This window comes from Pteropus vampyrus, unplaced genomic scaffold (assembly GCF_000151845.1).
Source record: "Pteropus vampyrus isolate Shadow unplaced genomic scaffold, Pvam_2.0 Scaffold12, whole genome shotgun sequence".
Classification (NCBI taxonomy): Eukaryota; Metazoa; Chordata; class Mammalia; order Chiroptera; family Pteropodidae; genus Pteropus; species Pteropus vampyrus.
This window is the reverse complement of record NW_011888793.1, coordinates 10,356,387-10,370,278: the sequence shown is the minus strand read 5'-3', so window position 1 is coordinate 10,370,278 and position 13,892 is coordinate 10,356,387. Positions and strand designations below refer to the sequence as shown.

At 33.2% G+C, this 13,892-nt stretch overlaps 1 protein-coding gene across 1 annotated transcript in view; it reads left to right on the top strand.

The window, feature by feature from the left end:
• The first annotated feature begins 731 nt into the window (after nucleotides 1–731).
• SERPINI2 (serpin family I member 2) overlaps nucleotides 732–13,892 on the top strand; it is a 23,495-nt gene continuing 10,334 nt past the window's right edge. Inside the window, exons 1-5 of the mRNA XM_011380002.1 lie at nucleotides 732–982; nucleotides 5,797–6,027; nucleotides 7,421–7,615; nucleotides 7,695–7,887; nucleotides 12,352–12,449. Coding sequence (XP_011378304.1) covers nucleotides 736–982; nucleotides 5,797–6,027; nucleotides 7,421–7,615; nucleotides 7,695–7,887; nucleotides 12,352–12,449 — 964 coding nt within the window. The 5' untranslated portion in view covers nucleotides 732–735. The remainder of the gene's footprint in view (nucleotides 983–5,796; nucleotides 6,028–7,420; nucleotides 7,616–7,694; nucleotides 7,888–12,351; nucleotides 12,450–13,892) is intronic.

Sequence of the window (13,892 nt, the reverse complement as noted above, 5' to 3'; positions counted from 1 at the left end):
ATTCTATAAGGAAAAAAATTATATCCTTTATAATATTACTTATTAATACAAACCAAATGCAAAAAGATGTGTCTAATGGATTGCCACATGATGACTTAAAAGTACTAATAACATTTTGACTATATATCTACAAACTATTTTGAGCAAAAATCTTCTGAAATATTGAATGTATTAGAAAACGATACACAGAAATTTATTTTGTATGTAAAACTTCTCTTAGCCATTAGCTTTTACTGTTGTTGTGCTGCTACTTACAACCTTATGTACTGATTTAATCCTCGATAAAACATTTGCTTCATAGTATAGATGTATTTATACAGTTTACCAAAACATTACTTTCTAACAATTGTTTTGGATTGCATTTTGAGTTCTTCTTCCTTTGTGAATTGTATACCTAAACAAATAGTTTACTACATATATTAGAAAACAATTTGAAATATCTAGATAATGACTCCCCAGCTTAGTTTTGGAGAATATTTGATGATTAGTAAGTTTTTTGCTATATATGTATTTTGGGTTGGTTCTTGAAGAAATACAAAAAATGTCATTAGCAATGTCCTATTTCTCCTAATAGATGTTGCTTGGTCTAGAAACTGGCATTAGAATCTTCTTGTGATAATTTGTCTTAATAAGACGGGAAGTTCTAATAGGTAGAAAGTTTTTTGTTAAGCTTAATATGATAAACTGTGGTTATTTGAAAACTAATAAATTTTGAATTAATTCACAGATGTCAAAATGGATAAAATCTTACTGTGGAGTCTCCTTTTGACTTTTTCTGGAAGTCAAACCCCAAGATCCTTGGCTCAAAGAAATACTGAATTTGCAGTGGATCTTTATCGAGCTATTTGTTCAGCTCATAAGAATAATATTATATTCTCCCCCCTTGGAACAACTTTGGTTCTTGGAATGGTGCAACTTGGAGCAAAAGGAAAAGCACAACAGCAAATAAGACAAACTTTAAAATTTCAGGAAACCTCAATTGGTGAGATTCTTACATATTATCATTTATACTCGATAAGATCTGGCCAAATTGATTTTTTAGATAGTAGAAAGAAGTTCAGGGTCATAGAACTTTAATAAATGAAAAACATTATATAAAATATAAAATTATAATAAGGTGAAGAATCATAAATGTAAATAATATTCATTAATTTATAATTGTTTCATAATGAAAATGTTACCAAAATTATGTATTAAATATTAGTTCTATGCAGATATATAATTTTATGTCTGTATATTTTTTCTAGTCTGTTTTATCCAATTTGAATTAATTTAGATTATGTTGTATGTGTACGTTTATACATATATATACTCACATGTATATACAAATATTCTTACACTTGTCATCATTTTCTCATATCATACCACTACTTCAGTGTATAAATTTTAATTGTTGCATTTTATTACCTCTCTTGGAAATACCATTACTTTCTTAATCCTTCTTCATTAGGTTGCTTCCAATACTTCTCTTATAAAAATGCTTTAGTGAGTACCCTCACCCAGAAATCTTTGTATGCATCTGTATTTTGTTAGTTTTTAAAAAGTCATTTTCTAAGTAAAATTTAACATTTTTACTTAAATCAGACAAAGGAAAAGCATTAATGTATACATTTCAAAAGCTTATTTGATTAATAGTTTTTAAAGAAAATTTTTGGGCAAAAAGGGGTTTATATAACCCCTCAGAGGCCTTTTGCTCATGAGTGGTTGTTATTTTGGAGTCTCCTAAAGTCCTGAGATACCATGTAGAAGCTTTAGTGCTGGTGTCCCATTTGAAGGGGTGGTTGCCCATTTTTCTGACTATCCTGTGGTCTTAATGTCCATAATAATTTTCATTTCAAAATTTTACATCTCTATTAGATAATATGTTCTGAACATCAGAGGAAACATCCAGGTTTTTGATTTGGAAATTTATTCACTTAATTAATTTCAGTATGTTTGTGTTAGTGCAGAGTAGTTATATTTAAGGATTTGTTTTTCTTCTTTAAATAAAGGAAATTTCATGTAGAAAAGACGTCGATGAGCATGAAGTTCATTGCAACAGGTTTCTTTTGTGAATAATGTAAAATGAAGCCACTATGTTCCAGATTTAGTCTTCACTGACTAATCTCACTACACAGTCCCAGAAACATTTCAATCACATGATACTGCTTTAAAAAGTAATAGAACATTTATGAAGATATGTAAATTTGATTTCATGGTAAACTAGCAAAATTGTCTCCAAAATCTAAATTATTTTAAATAAATTTTATCTTACAGAGAAACACAGAAATCCTAACAATTCTTCATTGCGAACATACTAATAATTGTAGTAATAATAATGATGAAATTATCATATCATATATGGTGTAGAAGTCACTGTTTTATATGCTTGATATACATGATCTCATCTATTCTTCACAATCACTCTGTGAGGTAGACATAACCTTTCTGTACACATGAGGACAGTGAGGAAAAGAAAGGTTAAGTAACTTACCCAAAATTAATTCCAAAAATGATTCAGTGAGGGTTATAGAGCACAAGAGCAATAATGAAAATTTTAATATTTTCTTTGGAAGAGTATATATGGAAAATTAAATATTAACATTTTAACACATACAGCAAAATGTACCAAGTTTGCTTTCTATTCTGCTTTGTTAAAGGAGAAAGGGGCACAGATGGAAGATAACTGCAAAAAGAAAAGAAAGGCCAGTCAAAAAGGGAGAAGATATGAAAAGAAAATTCTGAAAAAGTAAAGAAAAAGAGGAGGAAATTAAGGAATAAAGAAAAAGAAGACACAGAGTTAAGGAGGGGGACAGAGTGAAGGTGCAAGAAGATGGAGAAAATGTCCAGGGGATTTGGAGAATAAAGAGCAAGATAGCACTAAGGTTAGAGGGAAGGGTGTAACAGATCAGAAGGTAGTGCCTGGCAGAGCCCTACTGGAACCCAAGACAAAAAGAAATCAGTATACAAAAACTTTAAATAGATAATGATCCTGTCTCTAAAGATTTTGTATTTAGTTCATCAAGGATTTCTTTGCATTACCACTGATTTTGAAAATATACATATTGCAGTAAAATATTATTTAGCTTGATTATTGAGTTTGCTGGCATCTGCTTAAATTTTATGTCCAAGATGAGTGTCTTATTGACACATCTTAGTCCTGGCCCTGTCTTCAATTTTTATTGATTATTGAAAGATACACTCTGCTAAATCAGTTTATATTTTACTTTTTCTGCTACCAATCTGTTTCCTTTAACAGCTGGCTTATTCCACAGATAGGCATACAACTCCTGGCACCCTACCCCGCTGGGGTTCTCAGTGTCCTCAGTTTTCCTCTCCTGCATTGCCAAAATATCTGCTCATAATTTACCTTCACCAATTTACTAAGTTTCTGATAATGCCCCATTTTCCTTGGCATCTAATAATGCTGCTTACTAATCAAATACTAACTTGAAGGTGCTTCTTTATTCCAAGAGAGTTATGGAAAGACAACTAGGCGTGAATTCCTGACTCAGCTCTGCACCCAATGACTTTGTGATGTGGCACCTCTCAAGTTACTATATCTCTCTGGATTTTTGGTGCCTCACTATAAAAAAGAGGAGTTTGGACAAGATGTTTTATATGGAACTTTTGGCTAAAATAATCTATTTTCCTATGGCTGCCTTTGTTTTCATCTTTGGATCTCTCACATTGCATATAAAGTTGGCCTTTGGGCCCTTCATAGCAGGAGAAGTAAACAAGGACTGAATTTTAGAACAGTTTTTAGAGGTCTGGTATAATCAAACCAAAAGTCACATTTACTCCATGACCTGCAGGTTTTCCATGGCTCTATTTTAGGAAATTAAATAAACTTATTTTCATTGCCTATGAGGAGTCATGTATATGTGTTCTTTTTGATCTGTGCTAAAAGAGGCTATTAAGCTGTAAATTAAATAAAATTTATAAGGCAGATAACTTTATGTTCTCCTCCAAACTTCTGCTATTTGGTGACATGTTTTTCACTGACTTCTGAGTCCAGCAATTTATCAAAGAGCAGCTGACTGTTTGTTACACAGTCTTAGACCTTAAATATATGACATATTTATTTGCTCTGACAAATGAGTTGGGGCTATTTTTCCTTTCCCTCTCCTTTCTTTCCCATTCCTTCAAAGATGTTCATAAATTACAAGCTCCATAAAACTGGTTTCAAATTTTGCCATTTTATTTCTAACTTTAACTTATTCTTTTAGAGACGTTCTCATGACTTTACTCAGGAAGTCTTCTTCATAGCCTCCCAGATGTTAAGATATTTTTCTTGACTTCAGATAGCAAGAAAGGATTGCATCCGAAATCATTGTGTAAACAAATAAAGTAGATTGGCCTTCTTCCCTTTCTTATTTAAGGAGTTCCAAGGTTGTAAAGAATTACTAAAATTCTTCAGATTCAATCATTCGGAAAGAAGTTTTTGTATCTAAAATCTTTTATGTCTGTGCTTTTGTCTCACGAATAGAGACTCATAATTTGAAATATAATGCAATATACTTTCCAGAACCTCCTGTACAGTTCTGTAGGTTGTTCCTATACAAGAGAGGCAGGACAAGGAGGTTAATAGAGACTGAAATGTAGCCTCTACTCAGCTGGACATGTTATAAAGCCATGGGCTATAGTACCAGAGTGAGGGCATCTGTTCTTATTTGCACAGAGATGCCCTATGGGCTGCTAGCTCTCTGATGAAGTCTTTATTCCTCGCTCTCACATATACACACACGTGCTTTATTTCCAATAGACACTGAATAGCAAGTTTCTCTCAGTAGCACTTCTTTTTATCTCTTTATTCAATAGGCATCTTACAATGATAAACCATTTATATTTCTTTGATATAAATTAATTACATACAATCAACTTTAAAGTTATGAAAGTGGTATTTTCAGTATTTAACTGAAAATATAACAAAGGCCCCAAATAAAACTTTGATTTGAAATACCGTTTCCAAACTAAATGATTGAGTTTCAAAATTAAGCCAAAAGGAAATGAAAAATATCTGTACCCTTTGGTAATAAATAGGAAACCACTGAGTAAAGATCAGAGCTGAATTCTCTCATAGGCATATATATGTTCCTAATGACATTGTGATCAGAATGATCCAACGATAAATAAATAATAGGCCAATGGTGATTCTTAGCTGACTCTGACGAATTCCTCTGGCTAGTGGTTATAGTTGGGATAGTTAAAGAGTTTTATTGTTCATGTAGAGAACCAAAGTATATAGATTCATGAACCTGAAGAAATAGGCAATTCTGATTCTTACGCATCTCTAGAGATGATTATAGGGGTTGCCTCATAAATTTCAAATCTTGGACAGGTGCAGTTGCTCATAAAAGAGCAATCCTTTCTTAAGCTGAAATAAAAGTAATATTGGAAAGAATAGCTCATCACTGTCATGCCCCCATCAGTATTCGTTAGCATTTCTCTTTTATAAATATTGCAAGTTATGTAAAGAATGAGGTTCTAAAGATAAATTTCCAACAACTAAGAATAAGCTAAATTTGACTATAAAGATGGAATTTCCTTTACACTGTTTAAATGCATGTTCTTGTTTTTGACGAATTTCAAATTTACATGGATTTTTTTTTTCTATGTAAGATCTGGTTTCTCTAGAAAATGAGTATTCTACAGTAGATAAATGCTTAAAATATTTATGCTAAATTAGAAGAGATTGTTAGTTATATCTAAGGGTGCAAAAAATGGTGATATGAATCAGATTGCGTAGAAGCAAAGCTGAAAAGCTGTTGTTTTTATTTGTTCAATATGTCAGTGTACATTATAATTATTTTTTAGGAGAAGAATTTTCTGCACTGGAGTCATTTTTCTCTGCCATCTCAGAGAAAAAACAAGAATTTACATTTAATCTTGCCAATGCCCTCTACCTTCAAGAAGGATTCACTGTGAAAGAACAGTATCTCCATGGCAACAAGGAATTTTTTCAGAGTGCCATAAAACTGGTGAATTTTCAGGATGCAAAGTCTTGTGCAGAGACAATAAGTACCTGGGTAGAAAGAAAAACAGATGGTAAAGTTTCCCATTTTCATAAAATCATTATTTGACATTGTGTGCATGGTTTTTAATATCCTAAAGTAAAGAATGGTTGAATATTTTCCCACTAAACTGGCTTGGAGGGATCAAATCTCCTATTTTGTTTCCCTATTATTCAGATTAATACTAAATTGTAAAACCGAAATTGTAAGCTGCTTTGAAAAGTACACAAATTCTTTTTTGTTTTTTTATGAGAGACACCCATTTGTGGAATCATTAATGAAAGAATTGTAATAATAATTTTTGTTTAAGGGTGGAGTTCTTAAATATGGCAGTAAGAATAATATCTTTGGCTAGATAAAAATTAGATCTGTCAATCCCAAATGCTTCTTTCCCACACATACTATAAATAATTAACATATCTTAGTTAAATGTGTTAATGTTTAATAATCAGTGTTGTTAATCCTATCATAAATGTGGTAATCTTAACTTTAAATTAAATACAAGCTAGCAAAAATTACAAAGAGACTCTGGAATGACATAGTAGAAAGAACATGAGCTTAAAAATCATACAGAAGAGTTTAAATCTTAACAAGTTATGAGCTATGCACCATTTAAAATGACAACATTATTAAAATTTCAGGATTATTGGAAAGTTTAATAATAATGTATATGAAGAGACAAGCACATATGTGGTTCTTGATTAACAGTAGTCTGTTTCTTTGATTATTCATTCCGTTACAAAAAATTGCAATGGCGTAAGATGCCACTATATTCCTCATGGGAAGCCTCATATGGAGAATTGTAAGTTGAAAACATGAGCTGTGTTCACGGGAAAGTCCTATTAATAACATACAAAATGAGAACATCCCTAGCCAGCTTCATGGCACCCAGTTATGCTTTTGTCTTATAACTTTGAAATACTCATCAGACATAGACATAGGAGACTGGTTTTTCAGAAGAAGAAAATCATACTAGCAGCTCCATACTTGTCTCTACATAATGGGCAGTGGCTGCAGTTGTGAGAGTAGCAAGTCTGAGTATACAGTTAATATATTAATTCTGATTAACCTGCTGGAGAACCTTGAAATAGTTCGAAAAGTACCAGTAAACATGCCGAAAGAGATATTTGGTTTTTGTTCTTTCTGTCTGAAAAAGATTTACACAAATAATCTCACTAAAGAGTTCATTACTAGGTCTGTCCAAATTTGTCTAAGATGATCCCGTATCTCCTGTTTCCTAGTGAAATCTTGTCTGCACTTGTTTCTCAATAAAATATTTAATAGCACTCCCCTTTACTCTCAACATTGCTATATCTACATGATAGACTGTTTATAACTGATCTGATCTGTTTTAATTCTATTTAAAGCAGTTCTACTAAACCACTATTACATATTTCTTTCTGCCTCCTCCTCTACCCACTTAACAGGAAAAATTAAAGAGATGTTTTCAGGGGAAGAATTTGGCCCTCTGACTCGGCTTGTCCTGGTGAATGCGATTTATTTCAAGGGAGATTGGAAACAAAAATTCAGAAAAGAGGACACGCAGCTGATGAATTTCACTAAGAAAGATGGTGTAACAGTTCAAATTCCAACGATGAAAGCTCTTTTGAGAACAAAATATGGTAATATGAGAAATCATACTCTAAAGCATGACTTTGAGAGTTGCCAAGTATATTTAATATTTCATTTTCTCTATTCCAGGTTATTTTTCTGAATCCTCCGTGAACTACCAGGTTTTGGAATTACCTTATAAAGGTAATGAGTTCAGTTTAATCATTATACTTCCTACAGAAGAGGTGAACATAGAAGAAATGGAAAAACTAATAACTGCTCATCGAATCTTGAAATGGTTCTCTGAGATGCAAGAAGAAGAAGTGGAAATAAGCCTCCCAAGGTTGGTAATGTCATTTTAACATTCTGGTTCTTATGTTTTCACTTATGGAGAAATCTGATTAGCCAGTTGAAAGATAACAAGTTCTTGAAAAGGCTATTGACAAAAATAAAAAAGAAAAATACATTTGGAAGTATTACTCCATATTATGGATAAAAAGGCAGGTCTGAACATCTTCAGCTTTGCTTTACCATGAGGACTAAATTAAATGTTCAACATTCTCTGAAAGAAATGGAGAAATGTAAGTCTTCAAACTAGAATGCTGGGATTAAAAGGAATTATTATTCTTTTCATTAAACAAACTTATTTTTTTCTAATTTTTTTCCTAATTGGAATTTAAAATCTTTATCTTCCATTATGTTTAAGGAAAATAAAACCTCCAAAACACTTATGATACTGTATAATTAAAAGACATGTTAAATCACCCTTGACAGTGCTCTAACAGTCATTGAATTATAAATAGACTTCTATGGTCAGTTTTAGGTAGTTAATACAAAGGGGAAATCACAAAGGCATATCTCAGGGGCAGTACTTATAAACATTAATTTCTTAATATCATTCTTCTAGGAGACAGGAGAAACTTCCGAGAGTAAGGTATACCCAAATAACTCAATTCACACTCTACCTGAATTCTGAAAAAAAGAGACAGATGTTCAATAGATTATATTCTGTCCTTTCATTTCTAAAATGCTCTCCATACTCATCAAGGCCCACATGGTCTGTGCGTCTCTCTTCCTGGCCATTGGTCTCTTAAATCTCTTGGCTTTTCCTCCTTTTCTACTTAGCCAAAGTCCAATCAATCATTTCAATCATACTGTCACCAAATATTTTCCTGTGTTTATCACCTTTGTTCCTCTCTAATTCAACCCATTCTCAATCCTAAGACTACTCGTGCTTCTTAACTACTGATTTTGTTTAGCAAAACCCAGAAAGCAGTCACTCCTAGTCTCACTAAGGCTAGAGCTTGGAATTTCTTGTTTATCTTCAGAGAACTTTCTTTTCTAATGCCCGCACCACACCAGAACTTTACCTCCATTCTCCATGCATTATTTGGTGTTGATTTTTTTACTCCAACATATATCTCGACTTCTTGTTCATTGAGGAAAACATATCATTAAGGAAACTTACCTCCTTCCCCTTCATCTTCCTTGATGCCCTGGAGGAAAAGCTGTCCTATGCTTTTCTCACCCTTGATATGAATAAATATTATTAACCATACAATTTTTCTTAAAAATCTTTCTTTAACCCCTGTGGCACTACTTACTTCTATTTAGTTTTTGATCTTTCTGTAAAATTTACCTTCTCCCTGCCATATATTTTTTTGTTTCTGTTCTCAAATAATGTTTCCTAGAGTTTCATCTTAAGACTTCTTCTTCTAACTCTCTTTTATCTATGTCTCTAAAATCTGAATCTCTTCCCCCACAACCTTTCTTCCTATTTCTCGTCATTGATATTTCTCTATCTGGATGTTATTCAGTCTTTCAAGGAATATTCTTCTTAGCAAATACTATGTGCCGAACATTGGGATATAATGGTGTATGTGACAGATATGTCATGACCAGCTGCAGTAGTGATTATAAAATGTTCATTTACTTTAACCTATTGGACACGCATACAAATTGGAATCCCAAGTTTGCATTAAACATTGTCCAGCTATGTTTAATATGTGACAGAAAGCATTTTTAATTCAGCCCTTGAGGCTAATAGAGTATTTCACACACACACACATACACCCACACACACACACACCCACACACCCACACACACACACACGCACTCACACTTGGAGCTAACTGGTTAGAAAATGAAAAGAAACTACTATATTTACAGAATAGTCTGGGTCCACCAGTGTCAAAAAGATTGTGTCCCATTATTATCCTTGTGTGTAGCTTTAAGATTTGGTTTGAATGGTCCTAGACTGAACTTTCCAAGGAAGACTCAAACCCACAGTAACAAAACTGGATTCCACATAATAAGGATAGGGGCCCCAAAGGAGACCCATCCAAGACTTTTTTTTCATTAAATAAGAGTCCTGGCTATAAAGGAAAAGGAAAGAACAGCACCATTCCTCAGTTGGGCCTGCAGACAGGAGTGGATCGATCTTAAAATGGAAATTCTGAATTGTTTTCTTTCATTTTCTGCAACTTTTACTTGTGTTAAGACCCCTTTAAGCACAATGGTTACATTTGACAGTAAATTGCTATCTTGTAAGCAAATAGATAATCTTTACATATGCTAAAATATTCATTTCATGATTATTTAGTAGTTAATTGTCTGTCCAGTCTTTTTGCTGCTCATTCTTTTACCCTTAGCTGTATCCATTGACAGTTTTAGAGGAAGGTCAAGGAAAAGGGAAAATGAACCACGTCTAGAATAAACATTAAGACAAAATTTGGAAGCAGTACATAATTAATACTGCATATATAGATAAATAGATGGAGATTATGATTTGAATTATTTCTTTATTAGAAGGCAGTGGGAATTAGCACATTAGCTTTGACTTGGAATGGACCCGAGTTTGAATCTTAGCACTGTCTCCTACTTGACTTTGAACCTGAAAATCAACCTTCTCAAGCTTCCATTTTTTTAATGTTAATGGGAATAATAATGCGAACTTCCTTAGTTTTTTTGTGAAGATTAAAAGCTATAATCTATATTAAGTGCCTAACACATGGAAGTACTACTTCACATGTGGCTATTCATGGTCCTAATAATTATGGATAATTAGAAACTGGTTGTAGATTTTGCTTTGACTAAATGGTTAAGTGGGTTTCTATTACTGTAGGTTTCATTGGACTAAATTATGAGCAGGATTGTTTCTTAAGTAACTCTGGGGATAATTAGGCATTATTAGAAGTTGTAATGTCTTGCAGTATTCTTCTTATTATCCTAAAATTATTGTACTATTATACTAAAAATGGCTAATTTATAGGTGGAATATTTATTCTCTTCTTTTAGAAGCCATACGCCATTCAGTTTAAAAATAGAGGTGGTAATAAAACAGGAAACAAAAAAAAAAGGAAGGAAGGAAGGAAGAAAAAGAACACAAAACCATCATGCTGCATATTATCTTTCTTAACAGGAAGTTCAGAGGAAGAAATTGAAAACGGTTGGCAAAAATCAAGCTATTTTTATTATCAGTAGATTTCAATGCACCTGTTGTTCCCAGTCCCTGTTAGCTAGGACTCTGAATGAGTTGACATCTTCCAAAAGTACATAATAGTTTACCAAGAAATAACTTAGGCCTAGTAAATTTCTGCCACAACATGTTCATTGTTTTGAAAAATTATAATTAAGAAACTTGTTTGATTAGTATTTGGCAATTAAAACAATGATCTCATTAGACCAATTGCTCAAGCTAATGGGCCTCCCTGTTAACTAAGCAAGGATCCTGTGCTTCAGCAGTTGTGTCTGTATCCAAACCAGAGAGAAAAGAGGCAAATACCCATGAGGGCACAGACAGCAATCTGGGCAGGAGTTGCCTGGGATCTGGCTGATGTAGAAATATACATAGCTACCTGTTTGATGGCTTTACATTCTTTTCTTTCATAAACAAAGTTTCTAACCTGGTTTTCAAATGCAGATTGGTTCTTTAAGCATCTATAAAGTTAATGAATACTAGCTAATTTTATTATTGTTATTGTTATTATTATTAAAATGGTAAAGTGAGGTTCAGTAACTGCTGTTGACTTGGAATCCTAGGTCAGTGCCTAAGAGAATCTTTGAGATTCTCTGGGTAAAGTCCCTCTTCACATCAACATGGACAGGTGAGCTGAATCTGGAGTCCTAACTTATGGCCCTGCATTAGAAATACTGAGCTTTTTTGTTTTTCTCCTATAATTTTTATCTTTTATTTTATTTGTAAGAAATTTAGTTCCTTTTCAATGTTTTGCCCCTTTTACAGGGTTGTTTGAAAAGATATTAGGTGTGTCCATAAACCGAAGAAAGTCACATCAATTATGACAATGGATGGGAAGGATAATAGGTTATCAATGCCTCTCTGTATCCCAATAGCCAACAATCTCCTCTAAAGACTGTTGGCTCCTGTTTCCTTCTCCTAACATCTTGGGCATCTGCCAGGAGTCGTCTTGGATGGTGTGAAAGAAACTGAGTGTATGTGGTTGCTGGAGGAATCCTTTAAACTTCTAAGGAAGGAGCCAAGCAGTTGAAAACTTAAAACTCTCACTCTGTTTCGTAGGGTAATTGTTACTTCAAAAAGTATTCTCTTCCCTCTTCCCACCAAACATTAATCTGGGAAGCAAGTTATTAGTAACCCAGAGCTACTTCGTGGAATTGGGGAGAAATGATGTGAAATGTGAGGAAATGTAATTGGGATAATGAAAACAAAAGATTTCACAATATAATCTCTTTCAAGTTATTCATTTTATATAAAAAATTAAAGAAAACATTTTGACATCAAATGTGTACTGTGTTTCAAGACTTTTCTTCATCTTTTTTTTTAAACAGATTTAAAGTAGAACAAAAATTAGATTTCAAAGAAGCTTTGTATTCTTTGAATATAACTGAAATATTTAGCAGTGGCCGTGACCTTTCCGGAATAACAGGTAGTATGATAAATAATTCTTATATTGTCATGTTAATATGTTTTCTTAATAACTATGTTAACTGACTGATTTAAAACTGAAATAGCATTTGGACCCAGAAAATACATACACAGTGAATAAATGTCATGGTCATGTTGAGTCGTCTATACATAAACACTTTATTTTGCATTTAAGTACTTTTCTTTAATGAAAGCCGAGAAACATTTTAGAATGTTAGATAAGCCTTCCAACCACGCTTGTAATGAAACTATATAGGTAAAGTATTATATGGGCTTTTATTTTGGCCCTATTTGCATTTCCTTATTTGAACAACAAGAATTAAAACTTTGAGTCTCTCATCTAAGCGGAGCTATTAAAACTCTTATAAACCAATTTGCAAATGTTAATTCAGTAATATTAGAGCCTATGAAATAGGCATTCACAACATGCTAGATAATGAACACAGTCTAGAAACTGTAATGCTACAGCTTGTAGATTTAGCTTGGGACTGACAACAAATTTGAGGAGACGGAGCTCTTATGCTAATTTGCACCCGTGAAATTGTGTAGGGTTAAGATGCTCACTTGCACAACAAAGCTCAAGTCTTTTAATTTTTCTCATCCTGGCAGTATCCAAAAGTTCAAAAAGACCTAATAAAAGAGAATAAAAATGGATAAAGAGAGCCAATTTGTCCCAAGTTACTTACCCTCTTTTAAATTCAGTCTCTGTTTTATAAAAAGGGGTCTAATGATACAGATCTATCTATTTGATGTGTTTTTGTATCATAACATGGAAATTTTGTGCATTCCTATATAAGTATATCGGTTTTGGAAAAATATTCATTCATTCACTCATCATTTATGTGAGTAAATGAACAGAATTAATGAGCTTGGTGGAAGAGTTGGGTAGGAGACACAGGTGACATAGATGTTCATTGTCACTTTCATACATGATTAGTTACTTGTTCTCACACTGACAGGTAGTTCTCCATTCTCTAACAATTTCATCATCATCAGAAATGAGACAGTCAACAATAAATACTGCAACAGGATCCTATCTAAGTTTGCCCTGGAACACAGCCACCTCACCAACCTGAAATAAACCAAGCTATTTTTTAAGCACCTCTTCCTCTTAACTATTTTTCTGGTTTTCGGAAGCTTACTCGCTATACCTCATACATTTCAAACAGCCACTCACTCTGCCAGTTTCCAGCAACGTGTGACTTCTACAAAATCTCCTATTACAGGCAGATTTGTCAAGAAAATACCTTTAAAATGCTTCATAAAATGATTTCTGCAAGAGAATAACCCTGAACAGAGAATAAAAGTCCAACGTTTTCAGCTCTTTCTCTCCCGAGTTACCTATTTGAACTGTTTTAACTACTTTGGCTCTGTCTTATTGCCGGAAATAGAATGACTGCAGCCAAGGTTGGCCCTACACTCAGTCATCAAAAATTGTGAATTC